This window comes from Strix aluco, chromosome 1, assembly GCF_031877795.1.
Source record: "Strix aluco isolate bStrAlu1 chromosome 1, bStrAlu1.hap1, whole genome shotgun sequence".
NCBI classification, from domain to species: Eukaryota; Metazoa; Chordata; class Aves; order Strigiformes; family Strigidae; genus Strix; species Strix aluco.
Window position 1 is genome coordinate 169693961 of NC_133931.1, and position 20622 is coordinate 169714582.

The 20622-nt window shown below is 48.6% G+C and overlaps 1 protein-coding gene across 1 annotated transcript in view; it reads left to right on the forward strand.

The window, feature by feature from the left end:
- Nucleotides 1-427: 427 nt before the first annotated feature.
- CCDC12 (coiled-coil domain containing 12) overlaps nucleotides 428-20622 on the forward strand; it is a 41998-nt gene continuing 21803 nt past the window's right edge. The window contains exon 1 of the mRNA XM_074845037.1: nucleotides 428-630. Coding sequence (XP_074701138.1) covers nucleotides 430-630 — 201 coding nt within the window. The 5' untranslated portion in view covers nucleotides 428-429. The remainder of the gene's footprint in view (nucleotides 631-20622) is intronic.

Here is a 20622-nt window from a genome sequence, read left to right on the forward strand (position 1 = left end):
CCCCCCCCGCGGGCCCTCCCCCAGGTACGGGGAGGGGGGGGGGCGGTGACAGGACCCCCCTGGTACCGGGTACCTGCTGCGGGGCGGGGGGAGAGTTGTTCCTTCCCACTCCGCTTTTTCCCTTCCAGCAGCCCTTCGGGGGGGCGGTAAAAAGGGGGGTGGGGAAGGTAAAATGCTCTCCCCAATAATTACCCCCCACCCCCCCCATTAAACCAGCTGAGCCTTGCGCGCCCTCGGAGGGCGGGGGAATAAGCCTGGCCGGGCGGAAGAGGAAGATTTGATGTTTACCTTTTTTAAATTTTTAATTTTTTTTTTGAGATTGATTTTTATTTTTTTTTTATGCCCCCCCCCCTCCCCGCGCTCTTCCCCCCCGCCGATTGCCCCCCCCCCGCCCCGCCGCGGTTTGCCTATCGATACGCTCGGCGCTCGATGGGTCGCGCCTGCTCCGCATGCGCACTGCGGGCTGTACGGAGCGCGGGGAGCGGGAGGAAGATGGCGGCGCCCGGCGGCGGTGTGGAGGCGGCGGCGGCGGAGGAGGAGGAGGCGGCGGGCCCGGTTTTGGGGAGGCTGGAGGAGGAGGCGCGGCGGCGGCGGGAGAGGCTGCGGGCCCTGCGGCAGCGCACGCTTCAGGTCGGTGCGGGTATGGCGGTGTGGGGTGTCTGGGGTGGGCGGTGGAGGGGTGTGAGGGTCCGGAGTGGGCCTGGGGATGTGGGGAAGGGGCAAGGGTCGGGGTGGGCCTGGGGTGGGCAGAGGGTCTGGGTTGAGCTTGGGGATTTGGGAGGGGGCACAGAGGGTCTGGTGTGGGCCTGGGGATGTTGGGGTGGGAGTGTGTGTGTCAGAGGGTCTCGGGTGGGTCTGAAGTTATTGGGGACATGGGGGGCAGAGAGCCTGGAGGAGAAGTCACGGGTGTAGGAGAGGTTGGGGAGCTGGGGGATCTTAGGAGAGGTTGGGGGACAGAAGTGTGGGGTGGGCCTGGGGGTGTAGTGGGGTGAGGGCTGCGGGGTAGAAGGGCAAGAAACAGCAGGTAGTGAGGTCTGGAGCTAGAAAGAGAGGTTGGAGGCGGGTCCTGGGGGTAGGGAGGGGTCTGGGGCAGAGAGCAGGGGGTAAAGGGGGAGCTGGGGGGGGGCCAGGAGGGCCTGAGGGTGGGGAGACGGTGGTAATGGTGAAGTGGGGGTTCAGGGGTGCTTGGCTGAGGGGTCTGGGATCACCAGGCTGGTGGGACTGGGCACAGCGATGGGGTCAGGTTATGGAGTGCTGGGGGTTAATGGGGGGAGAATGGCTGGTGTCTGGTGGGGTGGGGAGTAGAGGGGTGGGAGAGCAGTGGTGAGGGGGCTGTGGTGTGGGAGGGAGAGGAGCAGAGAGGAGTGGGGCAGAGGGGGTCCCCTGCTGTGAGGAAGGGGACGTGGGGTAAGAGGGATGTAAGGAAAGGCAGGGGTGCAAGCGCAGGAGGAGGGGGCTTGGAGTTTGGCTGATGCCCCGGTGATGGTGTTGGGTCTCTTTGGTCCCATCTGCAGGGTCCGTGCTGGCGTAAGACCCTGTGGCCTGCCTGGTCTCAGGTTTCCTCTTGCTTTTCTGTGCTGCCTCTGGTCTTTGCAGAACACCTGCCTCATGGGATTAAGCCTCTTGATTTTTCCATGTTATCTCCCCAGCTCACTGTGTTTGCATCACATCTGAAATCCAGGCTGCAAGCTGCGTTTGGTAGCGAGGATGAAACAGAGGTTCACCCTGGGGTTAATTAATAACATATCTCTTTGTCACTTCCTGGGCTTTAAACTTCTCTTCCACAGAGACGTTGAGACCCGATTGCCTTAAGCACAGGCTTGAGGATACTTGAGGAACCCGGGCATGTTGCCTGACCAAGCCAGGGCCAAGCGGGTTTGTAAATTGGGATTTTCTTCTTGGCTGTGTGCACTGTGGATGGTGCTGCTGGTCGCAAAATATCTGGGGTCGGTTCTTAAGGAGTTTATCTGAAAAATTTTGTGGTGGGTTGAACCCTCACCCAAAAAACTCCAGTTATTTTACCTGGTTGTTGTTGTTGCCTCCGTGAATGCTGAGCTCAGAATATTAACATAGAGAATTTTTTTTTTATTGGGGGTAAAAGAAGGATGGAGTAAACTTGAGCAACTTGGCCATTAATACCTCGGCAGCTCCTACTGAGGAAGGCAGCCACACTCCAGCCTGTCTCGGCACACCCTGGCATTGCTTAATTCCCCTCTTTTAGGCTAATAAGGTGGCGCTAGCTCTGCTCACCTTCTGCCACATCATCCTGAATCTGTTGATCAAGGTTCGTATGGTCTGGTAATGTGGGAATATGTCCTGTCCCTCGACTGAGGGACCTTCTCTTGGAGTTGTTAACGGGAGACGTGACTTTGGTGGGCAGGCCGAGCACATTCCGCTGTGTCTCTTGCCTTGAGATGTCTGTTATTATCAGAGCGCTGAGCTTTCCGAAAGGGGAAGGTGGGTTACAGTCCTGTGCCCAGCCTTATCAAGAAGAAAAGCAGTTGGAAAGAAAAGCTCCTTCCAAAAGAAAAGCTCTTTCCTTTCTTTTCTATCCTGTCTGGCAAATTTAGAGAGACCGAGACAGAGGGATCGTGGAGGGCGTTGTTGTTCTCATCTGCTTTATTGCTGCGTTGTTTTAAATTTTGGGTGAGATTTTCTGACTCTCCCTGCGAGGGCTAAAGCTGTTCTTACTTCTTTTCCACGAGTAGTATCTCGTGCACAGTGCCAGCGTACTGCATCTTTGAGGGCAGTCCGTGATGGCTCCTGGTAGACCTGTCCTGGTGAGTTTGTCCAAGCTTTTCTAAATCCCTTTTTACTTTTGGCTTTTTTAGCCTCCTGAGACAGAGTTCCACCGTTTAATGACAAAATGGTGGCTTTAAACCCATGAAATGAAAGTTGCCTTGGGTGCTCTCTCACACAGCCCTCGTAGAAAAACACGAAGTAATCGTTCCGTCTTCGTGTTGGTGATTTTATAGTGTGCTCGGGCTCTCTTCCAGATATAAGGTGCGGTCTGGATCTTGTATACAGATCTCTTGGGATCATCTTGGTGACTTTCCCCGGTACCTCCCTGAGTGCTGGGATGCCCTTTTGCCGTGAGGGGATCTGGGACTGCATACCTGGCTCAGAATCATCTAGGTTGGAAAAGTCTTTGAAGATCATCTAGTCCAGCCATTAAATGTGGGGCACTCATGGGCTTACGGTGCTGGCACGTGATTTCCTGTTGTTTTGTTTTTTTTCTTCCTATATTCTGACTTTGGCCACACGAACCATCAGAACTCATCTACCTTTTCTAGTCCTAGCAGTCTCAGCTGGAACCTTTCCCCAGCAGCAGAGCTCACTGGGAGCCCGTTCCCTGCTCACAGAACGATTTTTCCCCCCCTGTGTGTGTTGCTTTACTCCAGGCTCTGAATTCCACCTGTTGTCTCATCGCTCAGCTAAGCGTGATTTTACAACCCTTCTGCCAGCCCTTGTGGGATTTCCTTGTGAGTGATCTCACCTACAGAAGCTGTCATCTAACTAGTTAGGTCTTTCCCGAGTCTCTTGTGGTGCTTGCAACAGCCCAAATCTTGGCAGAAGGTGTGGGGGATAGAGAGGAAGAGGGGACCAGCTGATCCTCGCCTGCTGCTGGGGTTTGCAGGAGAGAAGGTGCTGTGCTTTCTGCTGCCTTTCTGTACGCTTAGGCAGTGGGTACTTAACATCCAACAAGGAGCCTCCTTCAGTTCAAGAATTCTCCTCAAATTGCGTCCTGCGCTCAGTTTTCAGAGGAAGGTGATGCTCATCTTTCCCAATCAGAGGAAACAAGTGAGGTAATCCCCAGGCAACAGATGATCTCGTGCTTTCTGCCGTGCTTCTGCTGTGGCACCGCCTTTTATTGATCGCCAGCAAATGGGGGTTTTTACTCAATAAAAGGTGTGTGTGTTTGAGTTCTGGGTGTTATTTATGTTTGAGAAATGCCAGCCACCACTTGCTTAAAACAGTCTGCAACGCTGGATTCCCAACCTCAGTGTATGGCTTTGGTGTCAGCAGAGTTTGCAGTGTCGAGGATCAGGTACTGTATGAGAGAGGCTGTTTCCTTGTTCAATTTAAAGAAAAGTGTCTTTCTGTAGCAAGCAGTCTAATTGGGGGCTCTGACTTGGTGGCATATTGAATATTGCTTCCTGTTCTGGAAAAAAATTGTGTAACTGTAATCTTGGTTTGCAACTTTCCTCTCTTTTTTTTTTTTTTCCCTCCTCCCTAAAAAAAAAATCAAATCGAAGTATCTTGCAGCAGTTCCTCCCTAAGCTTACGAGCCCTGAGGGTTGCTGCACAGCCTGCTCTGTCTGTGGCTGCTCGCCTTTGAATTGCCACTCTGTAGCTGAAATGCCCAAATCCCATCTTTCAGTCTGACTCACTCAGGCTTCGCTTGGTGCTTCTGAGCAACCGGGGCACCAGGTTATTATTTGAGACTGTTTTTACTTCCTTGGGATAAGTCTGATCCGTGCAGGCTCAGCCAGGATGGGTAGCAGAGCCTTTTTTTGCTTTGTACGAGCGTTACTCTTTCTGTGAGTCCTGCAAATTGAAAGATCGTCTCTCCCTGTTTTATATCCCCCCCAAAAAATCTCAAACCAAGGAAAAGGAATCTGAAAAAAGCCCCACAGTATCCTGTTATCTAGAAGCCATTGGGAAATCAAATGAGAAGGTGGCAGGAGCAGTCTTGAAGGTAAGCTTTCCGCTGTGCTGGAGGAGAGCAAATACACAGGGAAGTACCGCAGTCTTTAATGGGGCTGTGCACGTTTTCTGCCAGCTTATGACACTTCAAAAAGTCTTTCTGAAGCTGGTCGCTTATATAACTCGTGCTTAGCTCATGTTTTCACCGCCACGTTCAATTAACAGGAAAACCCCACCAAGTTTTTGCAGGGAGCCTTGTGAAAGGTCACGCGGTGACGTAAGTCTTTTCAAGTTTGAAGTTGGCTTTTTTTGGTTGTTTTAAGTAGCAAACGGTTCCAGCTCCCGAGATCCTGCAGCAGGGGAAAGCAGGGACAGGCTTTTCCTAAATTGTACCGTGCGTTGCAGACTTCTCCTAAAGAAGGGTGCCTGTGGGGTTAAGGGCTGAGGAACGGGATTCTTTGTATGGCTTTTATTTTTCAGATGACTGAGTACAGGCAGCAAAAGCTGTGTAAGTGCTGAACTGGTCCGTAGCGTGCTCTGTGCTGATGCTAACGACAGCGCTGAGGCTTTATCCTTGCACTTTTGTGTGATAAAGCCCTGATTATCTGCTCTGTCTCCTTTTCTTGCCTAATGGCTGAAAATCAGATTAAAACGTTCTGTTTGTTTCTCAGGAAGACTTTTTTAGCTGAAGAAAAACTTTTGCCCGATTCAAGCGTTAGCTTAGCATGGTTGTATTTGCTGTCTTCAGTTTAACTGTTCCTGACTATCACCTAACTATAAATTTTGAAGGAAAATGGGGGAGCAAGGTCTCCTGAATCTGTTTAACGCTACCTGGCTGGAGGTGGTTCTGTGTTTGCACACACCGAGGTCCTGCAAGCGCTTGCTGGAGCAAGCTGGAGAAGTCTGACCATTAGTGAGACATGCAAAGCTACGGGTATTTTCAGGATGGAGACCTTACAGGCTGAGTTTCAACAGCACTTTGCAATTTTCCAGATTAAAAAGAGGAGTGCAGCGGCGTGGTGCTTCCCATGGAAAGCTGAAAACACTTGCATCACCTCAACTATAAAATTGCGGTGCTACAGATCAGACTGAAGCTTTTGGGAAACTTTGCTTAATGGAGGGTTCAGTCCAAAATGGTGTTTGGAGCAGAAAGCAAGTCCTTGTCCTGGATGAGAAGTCAGGAGATAGCTCTGTTGATCACCGCTGCCTGGTCTAAGGGGAGCCATTGTCCCTGCCTATCTGAAAACTCGAATTTTGTTGCAAGTTCTTCCTGTAAGACAGAAGAAGCTGTATTTCCATAACCACAGCTTTCTGCTGAGCAAGTTGATAATTAACTGTAGTTACTTGTATTTATGAAATGCTTGTCTGCAGGTTGCCCTTGAAACCGGTTCTCTGATGCATTCCCATCTGCCCAGTTTAGAGTTAGACGAAGTCTTTGCTTGGGTGCGGCGTCCACCAAAGTTTACCTTGCTTTTAACCCCGTTAAAATCACCACGTAATGTCAGTTTTTCCAGGACGCACGTCCTGCAGTGTGTAAGCACCTTGTAAATTGGACCTTGCATCTTAAAAATACTGAGGTCTCTGAAAGCTGAGCTGATTTGGGGATCCATGCATGATAAGGAAAGCTCTGCTGGTAAAAAAAAAAAAAAAAAAAAAAAAGGGTGGGAGAGGGGAAGGTCACAGGCCCTTTGGTGGGTTTAGGCATCCCAGTATAGTGTGTGTGTGTGGTCACAAATGCTTTTGGCTTAGGGAGGACTTTTATTTTAGTTAAAAATATGTGTATGTATATTTAGTAAAGGGTTTGATAGGCCTTTTCCTCTGGATAGTACCAGAGAAGCAAAGAAGTAGTGAAATACAGAAGTACGTACGTTATCTTTCTTGCAAGGACCTAAGTACTTTCCCACAGCTACTTATTTTTAGCGATAGATATCCGAATAGAGGAACTGTCATCTTGGATGCTGCTTGTAACCTGGGTCTGCTCCTTTGATCCAGCTGTTGAAATAATCTCGTGTGTGGCTGCTATTGAAATGGGAGGAAATACTTCATGGCCGCCGGTGGCGTGACGGGGCTGTGGCGCATTGCTGCTGCGTTAATTTGGATGACAAGGGGGAGAGGAGGGTGTTCAGAGAAAACATCCCAAATTCAGCTTTGTGAGACGGCGAGCAGTGAGGTTTAAGGTGTGCTGGGTCAGGCTGTCATACGCTGAATGCAGTTAAAGGTGTTGAGAGAAGCTTTGGATCCACCTCTGCCCTTTCCCCGCCAGTTTCTAGGGTTTCGGGGTGATTTTTTTTTCCCCCTGTTTCGAAAATACAGCTTATGGCCCCTGTAAAGACAAAGAGACAGCAAAGCCCACTGTGTGCAGGGAGGATTTGGAGCACAGGTCTGATGGGGAGCGGCTGAGGGAACTGGGGGGGTTGAGTCTGGAGAAGAGGAGGCTGAGGGGAGACCTCATGGCCCTCTGCAACTCCCTGAAAGGAGGGTGCAGAGAGGGGGGATGAGTCTCTTTGAGCCAAGGAACCAGCGCCAGGCCAAGAGGGAATGGCCTCAAGCTGCACCAGGGCAGGGTCAGACTGGCTCTTAGGAAGGATTTCTTTGCAGAAGGGGTTGTTGGGCGTTGGAATGGGCTGCCCAGGGCAGGGGGGGAGTCCCCATCCCTGGAGGGGTTGAAGAGTCGGGTTGACCCAGCGCTGAGGGATCTGGTGGAGTTGGGAACGGTCAGGGTGAGGTTCATGGTTGGGCTGGAGGAGCTTCAAGGGCTTTTCCAACCCAGAGGATTCTGTGATTTGGGTGGCAGTAGGTTGGAGATGGACGGGCAGCCGGCAGCGCTGGACTCACCGGACGGAGCGGCTCTGTGCTAGGAGGACAGGCGTAGCAATCCTCTTCTGTTTTGTCTGGCTCTTTGATGGGCTCCTGTGTCCTGGCTGAGGCTCAGCAGTTCAGCAAGGATGGGCCAGCGCGCTCGATGTGTCAGAGCGGGAAAGGATGACCTGGGGGGAGATGTAAAACAAATTGGAGTGACTAAATGGAAGGGAGAGAAGCTTGCGGTGCGATACAGGCATGATAAGGACCAGAAGCCCTCAACGCTGGTCCCATTTGAGCCCTGACATCCTTTCTTCTCCATCATGGCTAGCACCCCCCTGTCCCTCACCCACCGCATGTGCTTCTGAGCTGTCGGGGCCACTCCCAGGGTGTTTGGGATGCTGTTCCTTAGGCCGAGGCTAGTGCAAGGAGATGCTTTAGGCAAAACCGTCTTGACTTAGACCCTCTTTTTCATGTTGCTTTTTGTCATCACCAGCAAGGCACCGTTGCCACCAGTGGAGCAGCCCAACAGAAGTTGGTGCTTGGAGGCAAAATCTTTGAAAAGCATGCTGGATGTTTTCTGTCTTTTTTTTTTTTAAGTATGAAACTGCTGTGATATTATAAACCCTGTCGGGGGCATATCTTGTAAGTGGAGGGTTAACTCTCCTAGGAGAAACCAGCAGAAAGTTTGAGATCTGGTTTTCCTGACGCTCATTAGTCTTGACTTACTTTTGCATTGCCATGGTAATGGACAGAGGGTTTTTACATAATTTTTCTCTTTTCATCTGTACCCATAAAAAAAGATTAAGTGCTCCTTTTCAACCCAAACTAGACAGTGCTAAAACCTTGGCTCCTTTAATCTACTGCTCAGTAGTCCCAGCTGTGCCGCCTGGGTTGCCTTTTTGCTGGCGCTTTTGAATGGGCTCCGTGGAAATAATAACTGTCACAAAGCCTCCTTTCATCCCTCGCCGATAGCGTGCTCGTGCCGAATGAGGAGGAGCTCCAAAGGCCGACGCAGAGCTGGAGGGATAAGTTGCAGTAGCGTCAGGAGATACGTCTGGTGTGTCAGCTCTCTGTTGGGGGAATCTTGTTTCGCCTTCAAATGGATAAACTTGTCTCTATAAGTACTTGTTCTTTTGGTTATTTAAATTACCTGTTGTGGGTAGCTTTTTATTTTTTATCAGAGAAGCCCTGTTTTCCCAGAGAGGCAAGGCTGATGGGATTGTGTCTCTCCTGCTGGTCTCGTTGACTGGTTTCATGCTGGAGTGATGGAGGTGGGCACTCTGTACCTACGAGGCCCCTACAAGCTTCAGGGAAAGAGGTTGGATCTAGAAGGAGACTTTTTTTTTTTTTTTACCACCCTACTGAAACATTCAGTGTGAGCTCAGCTGTTTCCAGCTTTCAGGGAACTGATTTGAGACATTTAATGTGAAGTTTAATTGTGGAAAATGTTTTGATTGGAGCTCCTGCTTTATTAAACATTGGAGAACATACCCAGGGGTCAAATCCGTAGGAGAGCAGGCCTGAACCTACAACGATTCCTACAGGAATTTCACTTGGTATCTCTTACTGAAGGAAGTGCATGATGGTTATTACTGGGAAGGCAACAGGCTTTGTAAATTGTGGTAAAATTCAAGAAGGTGTTTGTTGAACAAGAGCAATGTAGTTAAAAGTCAGTTTGAAGCTTTTCCTCTCCTGTAAGTGTTTGATTCCTTTTCAGAGTCTATTTTTGAAGCTTTTAAAAGCTTTTCCTTTATTCAGATTTGGTTCTGTTTCCTCTGACAACTCACAGCATCTTCTCGGTGTTGTTTTTTTTTTTTTTTTTAACTAGGGCTTGACATTTGTTTTCCTCATGCCCTTAGATCCATAAATACAGCAAATGCAAATCATCCCACTCCTCAGATCGTCTAGTGTAAAGTATTAACATTTCAAGGGTAATGTATTTTCATCTGGAAGAAAGTGATTTGAAATACAAAAGCCGACAGGGAAAAGTAGCATATATGTGAACTTTGGGATGCGCTTCTTAAATTGCAAACGTGGTGCAGAAATGGGGATCTAAAGCTGATCTAAGCAGCAAAGGCATTCCTGAGTGGATTTAGGAGAGCTGCAAAGGACGTTGTTAATGAGCAAAAATCAAGTGACCTTTACAGCAAAGCACCTTGAAGGCTAATCCAGGCTAGTGGTGAAGACCATGTGAAGCATCTAAGGCCTCGGGTTGTTTGCCAAAAGTTAGGAACTGGCTGAAATAAGAACATCTGCTCTGTAAATATCCAGATTTCACTCGTTTCTTGCAGCTAACTCAGATTGAGCTTGTGCAGGCACGCTGCTCTTCGCTTCCTTTAATTTTGCTATCGTTCCTGTGTCTCTTGGCATGCAGATGGCTTTGTGTCTAAAATGTGGCAGCTTCAGGTCATTCCCATCGCTTCGTGAGAAACAAGGCACCGAGCTGAGCCACAGGGGTGCCTGTGGGTCTGTGGAGAAACTGGTGGTTGGCCCTGGGTGACGTACTTGCCTGTGCTGTAAAAATCCAGGTTGCTTGGGACTGCTGGGGGATTTGTGCCGAGGTAAGTGTTGGTGGCACCCATCAGAGGCAAAAAGTGGGTGCCTTGTTCCTGCTTGCTCAGGTTCTCTGTCAGATCAGCTTAAGGAGAGATCTCCAAAAACGTTTAGTTGTATTGAGGTGTAAAAAATAATAGGAGAGAATAATAAAGAAAAGAATGAGATCTCTGCTTTGAAATGCCATGAACTGGCACAGCAACGTATAAAGTGGCTTATAAGCATCCTTTGTCTGTAGCATTTGAATTTCCAAGGGAGTAAAGCAGATGGTTGTGCTGTTGGCTTCTGTGGAAATGCTTGTGGTAGGCACGTATTTCAGTATTGTCCATATAATATAAGTGTGTGTGTGTGTGTATATATCTGAGTTCCTGCATTCAGATTCCACCTTCTCCTTCCTTGCTGCCGTCCCTTGGTTTCTTCACTTAAAAGGTGGGTGGTGTGGTAGTTTTTCTGTAATTTAGGGAGGAACGGTTGTATGGAAGAGGTTTTTGCTGTGAAGTAGTATTTAGCATTTACAATTGTAGACCTTATTGTGCAAGCATGTTCTGGATGTACAGGCTTTTTTTCTTCCTTTTGCAATCACCTTTGCTGCTATTAAATTCTTCTGGGACAGCGTTTGATTGCTGCAGCTAAATAACAGGATCCACTACTAGGTAATTTCCCAGTAAAAGACCTGGGTGTTTTTCTTTTAAAACAGACTATCTGGTGGCTCAAGGGGATGCTGCTCATTTTCCAAAAGTGGTTGTCAGCAAAACCAAGGTGGAGGTCATCGTGCGGGAGATGCTGGAGCAGCACAGCTCAGCCCCGGCTTGGCTGCCATGCTGCTGTGTGCGCTCACCTGAGCAAGGGACATGCCTTTCTCTGCATCGAGCCTTTGTAATGCAACAACCTAACGAGCATAATAGCTGTTTCTTCCACTCTTCTGGCCAAAAAAGCCTTGCCTCCGAGGCTGTGTGACCTTTAGGCTGTGTTTGTGCAGGAAGGGTCTCCCACCTACTCCTTCGCTTCGCCTCCCTGCACCGGCACTAAAGCTTTCATGGCTGTGTTGTGCATCACGTCGGAAAAAATTGCTTTGGCCTCAGCCCAACCTTTTGTTTAACGCTGCTTTCGCTTTGCAGCCAGATCGCTTCCCTGCTCCTCCACGCCTGCCTGTGCTGGCAGGAGAGCTAGGAGGGGGAGGAAGGCCACGGCACTGCTCGTTTCCTTTGCAGCGTAGCTCTGCGCCGTGTTTTCCTGCCATCGCCGCGGACGAGGAACCTTCCTGCCTCTTTCCCTGGCTGTCCCAAAGAGTTGGTCAATCTGCAAATGCTGCTGGACTCTGACCGAAGCATCTCTCCGGCTGAAGATTGGTGTGTGGTCCGGCAGCTTGGCTTGCTGCTGTCCTCAGTTTTGTTTTTCTGCTTGGTTTTTATTTTGGTGGAGCGAAGCAGCCTTGCGTTCCTGAAAGCAAAGCACCAAGCGGTTGAGAAAACAGTTGCTGTGGAAACAGAGCGTAGTAAAGTTATTATAGCAAGAATAAAACGCACACTTAGGGCTACAAAGGCTTCATTTCTATTCAGACTTTATTAGGAAAGTAATAAACTATCGCAGCGGGGTTGGAGATGGAAACCTGCAGACAAAATGATTGTGCTTCCACCAGCGACACACAAACACAGGCGCAGTGGGCGGCCAGGAGCGGTCGGTTGGTCATCTAACCTTGGGAAACGTTCCTTGAGGGCCTCTCTACAGTGCCACCCCAGGAAGGTTGTTGACGTTGAGACAAGAGGGTTCTCCAGAGCTGTGTCGGTGTACTCCAGGGTCTGGGGTGACAGGGCTTGGGCATCCCTGGAGTGATGGTGAAGATGGAGTCAAGTGTGCTTGGGTGTTAATTTGGACCTGGAGTTTGCTGGAGATCTGGGGTGTTTCTTGGTGCCCTGCAGCGAGGTCCTTGGCCTGGCACGCTCTGGTGTTGTGTTGCTTAATTGGTATCAGCAGAGAAAACTGTTGATAGTAAAAGCTGAAAAGCAGTATGTTCTTGAACACTCCTTTTGTTTGTCTTGTGGCCAGCGTGAAATATGTTGGTGGTTTCTTTTTTCTTAAACTCTGGAAACCTTTTGTGACTATGTGGTTAGGAAGGGCTGGGAAATAAGGTCTGGGAGTAGGGGAGTGCTAATATATAATTACTTAAAACAGTGCTGTACACAACAGAGAGGTGGGAAGTAAAAGCCTGCAGGTGAATAGTCTGTCTGTGTGAATCTGTCTGTCCATCACTGATGACAGTGCTGTGAAATAAGGAGCTATGCTGGCTTTTGTAGGAAGGTGGATCTCTTTGTTTCCCTTAGGGATGTGCAGAGTTGGTGGTTATAGCCAAGACTCGAATTCATGTCTGCTTCTTCACAGCTCCTTGCCATAATCCCTGGAAACAGTGACAGTCACAGCTGTCTCCTCCACGCACTGTTTGACAGGTTTTGTGCAAGGGAGCCAAATAAATACAAGTATTTTGCTTCGGCTGTAGTTCCCAAGATGCTGCCATGCAGACATAAGCCACTGCTACTGGGGAAGAAAGCTTTTGCTGCTGTCTCTGCCCTCCCTCTGGTGAGCTGAGGTTAAAACAAACCCAGCCAGGTTAAAACTAGCCCAGCAGGAAAAAGGAAACGCTTGGTTTCTCTGCTTCGATTCCTGGACCAGGTTCACAGGGAGACCTTGCAAACAGGAGGGGTGGGGAGGAGGACGGCCAGACCTTTGTTTAAGCGCTGGCTTTTGTGCATCTGTGAAACTGTGGCTGTAAGCTGGAGTTTAACAACCTTTTACACCCGTCCGAGTGGATCCTACTGTGGCCGCATCCTGCCTGTGCTGGCATGTGTTTGACCCCGCCATGAACTGGTTCAGGAAGCTAACTGGCTTTTATTTTTATTTTTTTTTTCCCTTTTGTTTGGTTGGTTTGGTTTAATTTTTGTGGGAGAGTAAGCCCTTGAAGTGGTTTCCCACGGGGCGAGGTGAGCGCTGGTGATGGGAAGGTGCAGCTGGCGGGGATGGACGGAGGATGGGGACGCAGGGGGGCAATGGCATGGCCCCCTTGGATGGGACAGGGGACAGGCTGTGGGAGGGCAGTGCCAGCAAGGCCAGCCCGAAAGGAGGCTTCTGACCGAGCCAGGGCTGGGGCTGATCAACTGGGAAGCTAGCTGAGATATATTTATTTTTAAGCCCGGGACAATCTCCAGGTATGGAGTGTGATGGGATTATTTTGAGTGAAAACACATGGAGCTGGCACAGAGGCATCCAGAATAATTGGTTTAATGAATCTGAAATGCACTCGAGACTGAGGTTTTCCAGCAAGCGTTCTCTGCGGCGCAGCGCTCCTGTTCATCTTTGGGCGCTGCTGGACTCCCCCAAACTTGCTTTTCTTCACCGCACCCACCTGCATTGCTCTGACACGGCTCCGGACCCCCAGCTCTCGAGGGGCGGCTGGTCTTGCCATCGGTTGCAGGTGGATAAAGAGCAGCGTGGAGGCTGACCACCTGCTATGAGTCAGGCAGGGATCTGCAGAGCTTCTGTGACCTGGGGAAGCTGGGGGAATCCCTCCTGTCCCGCAACCAGCAGCAATTAGTAACAGTGGCACAAAAGGTTTCCAATCTCTAACCCCTGCCTCTCCAAAAGATGGTGGTGAGAGAGTGACATAATTGACCTCGTTGGCAAAAGGCATCATCGCGTGTCGTGCGGTCAGGATTACTCAGCGCAGTCGTAGAGCAGATGGACGGGTAAAACAGTTTGTTCCGCACGATTTGAGCGTTAATCGGGCTGTGCTTGGTTTTGGGAAACTGTGTGCTCCTTCCCTCCTGCAGCCTCACACTTCGATGCAGGTGGAAGAGGAGCCTTTCTCCCTTCCCATTTAATTTCTGTTTGGTTGTGGCCACGTGAAGAATTTGGAGACAAGGCCAGCAAAATCTGCATTTTGCCTTTTTTTGAGGGAACGTGCAGGGCTTGTTTTTTCCCCCCACAAAACAACATTATTCTCCTTCCTGCCTTAAAGCTGTTGCAGAGAGGTAGAAATTAGACCCAGCTATGGGAAAACACGCTTGTTGGAGCTGCGGTGTGCATCCTGTGGGTATGTCTGAGCTCATCCTGCTCCATACGGTGAGGCACCGCAGCTGCTCTTCCCGATGGGGACATCCCCATGTGAGCGGTCAGACCGTGCTGCTCTTCTCTGGACATACCTGCAGCAGTTCCCCCATGACGCTGGGGAATTCAGCCTTTCTCCAGGCAGTTTCCCAATGAGACAAGTAGCCGAGGTTCTTGTTGACCTCCCGTTGAAGAGCCCTTAATGCTCGTTCCCGTTAGCCATCTACTCTGTTTTGCCCATTTTCCACGTCGGGTACTTATGCTAAATTTCCATGCTGCTCGCTTGGGGTCATATTCGCTGCTGGCTCCGTTGTCCAAATTGTTGGTGTGCTGCTACTATGCTGCAGGGGTTTCAGCATCTCACGTGGTGTCAATTAAACATTCATAAAGGTTGTCAGACTCTTACAAAAAAATAAAACCGGCGACCCAGCAATATAGGGGACCACTCATATTTGGTGCTTTTTGAAAAAAGTAATGCAAAGCTCAGCTTTTGAGGACTTTATACTGTCATCTTCCATATGTTTCAGGCTCTTTGGAAAAGTGAATATTACACTGTTCTGCTGTAAAACCAGTCAGAAGCAGGTCAGGACTTAGTGCCCCAACACAGGGGTTATCACCCAGTTTGATGAGCTAAAAATACAGAGTTTGAGTGAAAGTATTTGTTCCTTATTTAAAAAACGTGAGGCCCTGAACTGAATTTTCAACCCAATCCTGAAATATTAGCTGGGCAGATGCTTTTTGGTGGCTGTAGGTGGCTTGGCACTGCCCCTCCCCTGCCATCAGAACGAGAGAAGTAGTTTTGTATGAGATATAGCATGGCCAGGAGGACTTAGGGCAGTGATCACTCCCCTGTACTCAGCCCTGGTGAGGCCACACCATGAATATTGTGTCTGGTTTTGGGCCTCTCACTACAAGAAAGAGATTGAGGTGCTGGAGCGTGTCCAGAGAAGAGCAGCAAAGCTGGTGCAGGGTCTGGAGCACAAGTCCTGTGAGGAGCGGCTGAGGGAACTGGGGGGGGTTAGTCTGGAGAAGAGGAGGCTGAGGGGAGACCTCATGGCCCTCTGCAACTCCCTGAAAGGAGGGTGCAGAGAGGGGGGAGGAGTCTCTTGAGCCAAGGACCCAGCGCCAGGCCAAGAGGGAATGGCCTCAGGTTGTGCCAGGGGCAGTTTAGATCGGATATTAGGAAAAATTTCCTCACTGAAAGGGTTACCAAGGCTGTCCAGGGAAGGGGTTGAGTCACCATGCTGGGAGGTATTTAAAAGCTGTGGCACTCAGGGACACGGTTTAGTGGTGACCTTGCCAGTGTTGGGTTAACAGTTGGACTCAATGAACTTAAGGGTCTTTTCCAACCTAAATGATTCTGTGATTCTATCATCCACCGCAGCCTGGTGGAGGATTGCAGTGTATGGAGAAGGAAAGGTTCAAAGGAGCCGTACGAGGAGCGGCTGAGGGAACTGGGGGGGTTGAGTCTGGAGAAGAGGAGGCTGAGGGGAGACCTCCTGGCCCTCTCCAACTCCCTGAAAGGAGGGTGCAGAGAGGGGGGATGAGTCTCTTGAGCCAAGGAACCAGCGGCAGGCCAAGAGGGAATGGCCTCAAGCTGCGCCAGGGCAGGGTCAGACTGGCTCTTAGGAAGGATTTCTTTGCAGAAGGGGTTGTTGGGCGTTGGAATGGGCTGCCCAGGGCAGGGGGGGGAGTCCCCATCCCTGGAGGTGTTTAAGAGTCGAGTTGACTTAGCATTGAGGGATCTGGTGTAGTGTTAGGTCAATGGTTGGACTGGATGATCTTCAAGGTCTTTTCCAAACTAGATGATTCTGTGATTCTGTGAGGGCTTTGTGCCCATATTTCTGCAAGGAACTATTTTGTTTTTCAGTTAAGCGTTTTGTTCTCGGCCAGTTTGGTGCCTGCCTTGAGAGTCCCCCGTGGCCATGACCTTGCATGAATCACAACAGAGAAACTGCAGTTAGAAACGCCGTGTCTCCCTGCAACGCCCAATTACTTTGGTGCTGGACTGTAAATACCTGGGTTGCACCATCTCTGAAATTGTTGAGTTATTTGCAAAGCCTGTGTGTTCATTTAGCCTCACGGCATCCCTCTTGGGTGGTTTTTGAACCGTCCCAATTTCACGGATGAGGAAATTAAAATCTCGTTGCTGAAATAATGTGTGTTGTAAAAAGCCTGAGTGAGTGGCTGTGTGTTGCCAGGCCTTCCTTCCGCCGTGCAAACGTAAGGTTGCTGTCGGTTGAGGAATTTTCTTTTAAAGTTTAGTTCTCTCATAGCATTCAAGCAAATAATTTATAATATTAATGAAGATGGGATGATCCTGGTGATCTCTGTCAAGTTTCCCCAGCATCTTTCTGCATTGGAGAAGAAAGTGAACGCAAAAAAGCGAAGGAAAATCCGTGGCAGGATAACTGGGGAGTGGTGGCTGTGTAGCTGCGTGGCCGGCTGGCATTGCTTTTCAACAGGCTTTTTTGTTTAATTTATGAAGAGGAAAAAGAGACCTCCAGAAAATAGGTTAATCATCAGCTCCAAAAATGCGGAGTTAGATTTGTCTTGCGCCCAGGCGGCACCGCTTAATTAGCGCGTGCGAAGTTGTGATTTACGTTGGTGAAACTCTCGGTAAGTTTATCTAACTTTTTTAAAAAAATATAAATAAGGGATTGGGAAGATTCATGCATGGAGCTTCTTGGCTGCAGCAAACCTTTAACCTGTCAAGGAGGTCTTGGTGTGTAAACACAGAGCTGGTTGTAGTCTCTCTCATTCCCCCCTGCCCCCTCTCCCTTTTTTTTTTTTTTTTTTCCTTCCTTGGAGAAATGAAACTGGCCATGTGTAGCGTTTGGTTTTGTTTCTGCTTTTATCCGAGAGCAACAGAAGTGACAAATTAACTCACTGAAATGCCTCTAAAATCCAACAAAGCCAGCTTGGCCCTCTCTTCCCTCCCATCCCAGAGGAAAACACGAAGATAACTGGAACATTGTCCCGTCTGCAGTGGTGGCTTCTCCACTGGAATATGGTGGGGTTTTTTATTATTTTTTATTTTTTTTCCCTGGATAGTAGAAAGTAATTATGTGACTTAGTGAACATGCGACAAGGGGTTAAAACAGGCACATTGTTTCTCTGGCACAAACGTAATTAATTCTTGAGTTAAAACCCCTTTTTTTGGTAGAGATTCAGCTGATTCCTGAGTGTTGTGTCCTGTAAATCAACGGCTTTTATTGGAGGACAGGACGACTCTTGCAGGCATGTTAACCTGTCAAATTCAAATAAAGAAGTTCTGTCGTTGGTAGAACAAGCTGTAATGGTCTGGTCTGCCCTGCCTGCTGCCAGCATCGCTTTTTCAGAAAGGCTGGCTGTATCTTTTCAAACGTGTCAGAGCTCTGAACACAGCCTACAAAACCCACAAAACTTTCCACTGCTGATACCGGCACTCGCATTAGTGGGTGTTAGGCAGCGATGCCTTACTGCCCATCTTCAGATGCATTTGCCCTGCTGTTCCAAGGATGGATGGTCCTCCTGCATCTTTGCAGACTAGGAATTAAGTGGTCCCTAATGAGCATTTGCCGCATTTAAGGCGGTGGCTCTGGTTCTGCAGATTTCCTGGGGGGAAAACGATTTTAGAGTCAGACCTCAGAAAAGCACCACTCTACCTCTCAAATGTTAATTATTTGATGCTTTTGCAAATTGGCAGCTCCATCTGTTCTCCCTCAAGGAGTGAGCCTTTCCCTGCTAGCGCGGTGGGGCTCCCCGCTGCCTCCCTAAGATATTTCTTAGCAGCGTGCCGTGATTTCACACCAGGGCTGTGGCTTCTCTGCGGAGGGCACGTTCACGTGAAGGGAATCCTCGCATTAACATTTTGCATTAATAGGGAGGATTAGGGGAGATTCTTGGCACAGGGATTGGGAGAAGACTCATTCACACCGGATCTGAAGGCAGAGGCTGAGCGCCTCCAGTGACCGCCAAGGGCGCCTCCAATGATTGCCTAACGCGGGCGACACTGATGCATGCACGTGCCCATCGTTAACAAAGTTGGTAATGACGTTGGAGCAGCATCTCGTGCCGGTGTGAACTGCAGTGACCCGATTGGACCAGTGTTGTGAAAAATCCTGGGTGAGGATGGAGAACGAAATGTAATCTTAAACTTATTCAGGGCCTGGAGAAGAATGGTAAGAATTTATCCAAAATGGGTGATGCCAAGGAAATTTGCCGTGAAACAGTGTACTTCAGTAGTCTGTTGGGCAAAGCTATTAGAGGGAACCAGTAGACTATGTGCAGGCAGGGGTTCAGCCAGCAACCCCCAGTGCTCTTGTTCTGTGCAGCTTAGATTTTGCTTTGACAGTGTCCTACGTGGAAAGGAGTTAGTGACATTTCTACCGTATTGGGATGGAGAAGCTTATTCATGGCTTTTCCAGCTCTTCGTTGCCTGGAAAAAGTGTTTTGGCTTCAAAATGTCTTGTTCTTCCTGCTCAAAAGTGCCCGTTTCTTCCCCCTCAAGCTTTCTGCGTCTAATTGAAACTCGTTTGTTTTCATATATGCATTTTCTTCAACAAAAAGTTTGTAGTTCTGATCTCAGGGGAGTACCTGTGTCACTAATTTCACGGCAGGACAGCAACTTGCTGCCAAAAATATTCTCCAGTCTTTGCTGTTTGCGATGCGGCGTTTGCAACGCAAACACGCGCGTTCTGAAATGGTGATAATAGATCTAGTTACCCCAGCAAACCACAGCCACTTAGGAGTTATTCTGGCTTATTTGAAGGGAAGAAATGTTTGTGCTTGTTTACTATAGAAACAACACAATTATTTAAAAAAGTATTAAAAGTACCTTTCCTTTTGGAAATGTGAAGTTATTTTTTGGAGGCGTGGACGTAAACCAAGGTGTTTAATTTTTCTGAGGCAGTTTTGTTCCTTGTGTTTGTTTCTTATGGGAAGTCATGCTGTTTGGGCTCTGATTTAACCATTTCCATAGTAACCAGCTATGACTGAACCAGGATTAGGAGTTCAATAAGGAATAAGCAGCAGGGACACAGAAGCTCCGGCTCTTAAAAATCATGTTTTTATACAATTACTGCAAGGGTTGCTATGAGCAAATGGATTCCAAACAGCTTTTGAAAAATATCGGCTACTGAATATACTTTAATGACGTTTTTATGTTCAGAACTTTCTGCTGTAAAATGTTATTATGAGATCTTAGAGAATTGTAACTCTATTGGTTTTAAAACATGCTTTATTGCTAATTGAAACCTTTAGCTAGTCAATGACATTTCGTGAATTAGCTTTTTGCGTTCTGGCATTAAACGTCTTGAAAGAGCAGCGAGATGAGAGCAGGACTGCACAGCAGCGCCTTGCCAGACTTCAAGGACATCTAAGCTTAAATCCTGGCCAAGCAGGAAGCAAAAAGAACTAGTAGGTGCCACGCTCGGAGCAAGGCACCGTAACTCTGTCCTCACCTCGTAGCTGACCTCACTGGCACGTGTGCTTCAGTACAAAGAAATGCCAAGGAAAATGGTGAATGTGACCACCAGGCAAGATGAATGCTCCTTACTTGGATGAAGTTGTCCACTTGTGTGGTGCAGAAAATCAGACTGTATGACCTGGGAGCTTCCCAACCGTCAGAGATACGGACAGGCTGTTGGAGGGGTTGCTTTTCTTGCTGATTCAAGTGCTAGCACTTTGCCTTGCATGGGCTCCCCGGGGCTGGCTTTCAGCAAGTGGGAATAGGAGCAGCTACAGCTCAGCTGGCAGAGAATAGCTTGAGAGATCAAACCTGCTTTGTTCCAACACTGACCTCTTTTTAACTCCTCAAAAAGAGACAGTTATTTGTGCCAAAGAAGCACTTGACTGGTAACGTGACCATCCTCTAAGCCTTAAATGAAAGATAAGGAGATCTTTAGTATTCTGGTCAATCCCTAAGGAAAATAAGTTGATATTAGTTTCCCGGGAAGAGGAGAAGCTCTCGGGTCATTTTGTTGACTTTTAGGGGTTGCCAGGGGATGGCTAGCTGTGGGCTGGGTTGCATTTAATATGGGCACACAGGGCCAGCTAAGTAGCCTGGGGGATTTGAAAGAGCAGCTCTGCTAAAGCTGGGGAGCAATGGAAGTGCAAGTTGGAAGATTTAGGCAGATATCAAAACGTGGCAATTTGGTTATTGCAAGTTTGAGTAAAGGCCAACCCTGATTAGAGGGGCAAGCAGTTCTTCAGAGAGAGTTTTAAAACATGATGGAGAAGAGAAGGAAACAAATACAAGCTTCAGTTTATAGAGTGTATTTGGGAAGGAGTTAAGTGACACACTCGTGTTGTATGGCATTGATGAGCTGCTTTCCAGACCAGGTGATGAGAGGGTAAGACATCGAGCAAAGCCACTTAAAATCAGCAATTGTAGGTAATTTGCACCTAGGAATCCTAAAATAATCAGCCGAAGAGATTGTTAGCTTGCTGCGTTTTGATTGAAATCTTTTCTGAATACTGGATAAATTCCAAAGGACTGGAAAAGTGCTAATAAAACGTCACTATTTAAAAATAAAGGCC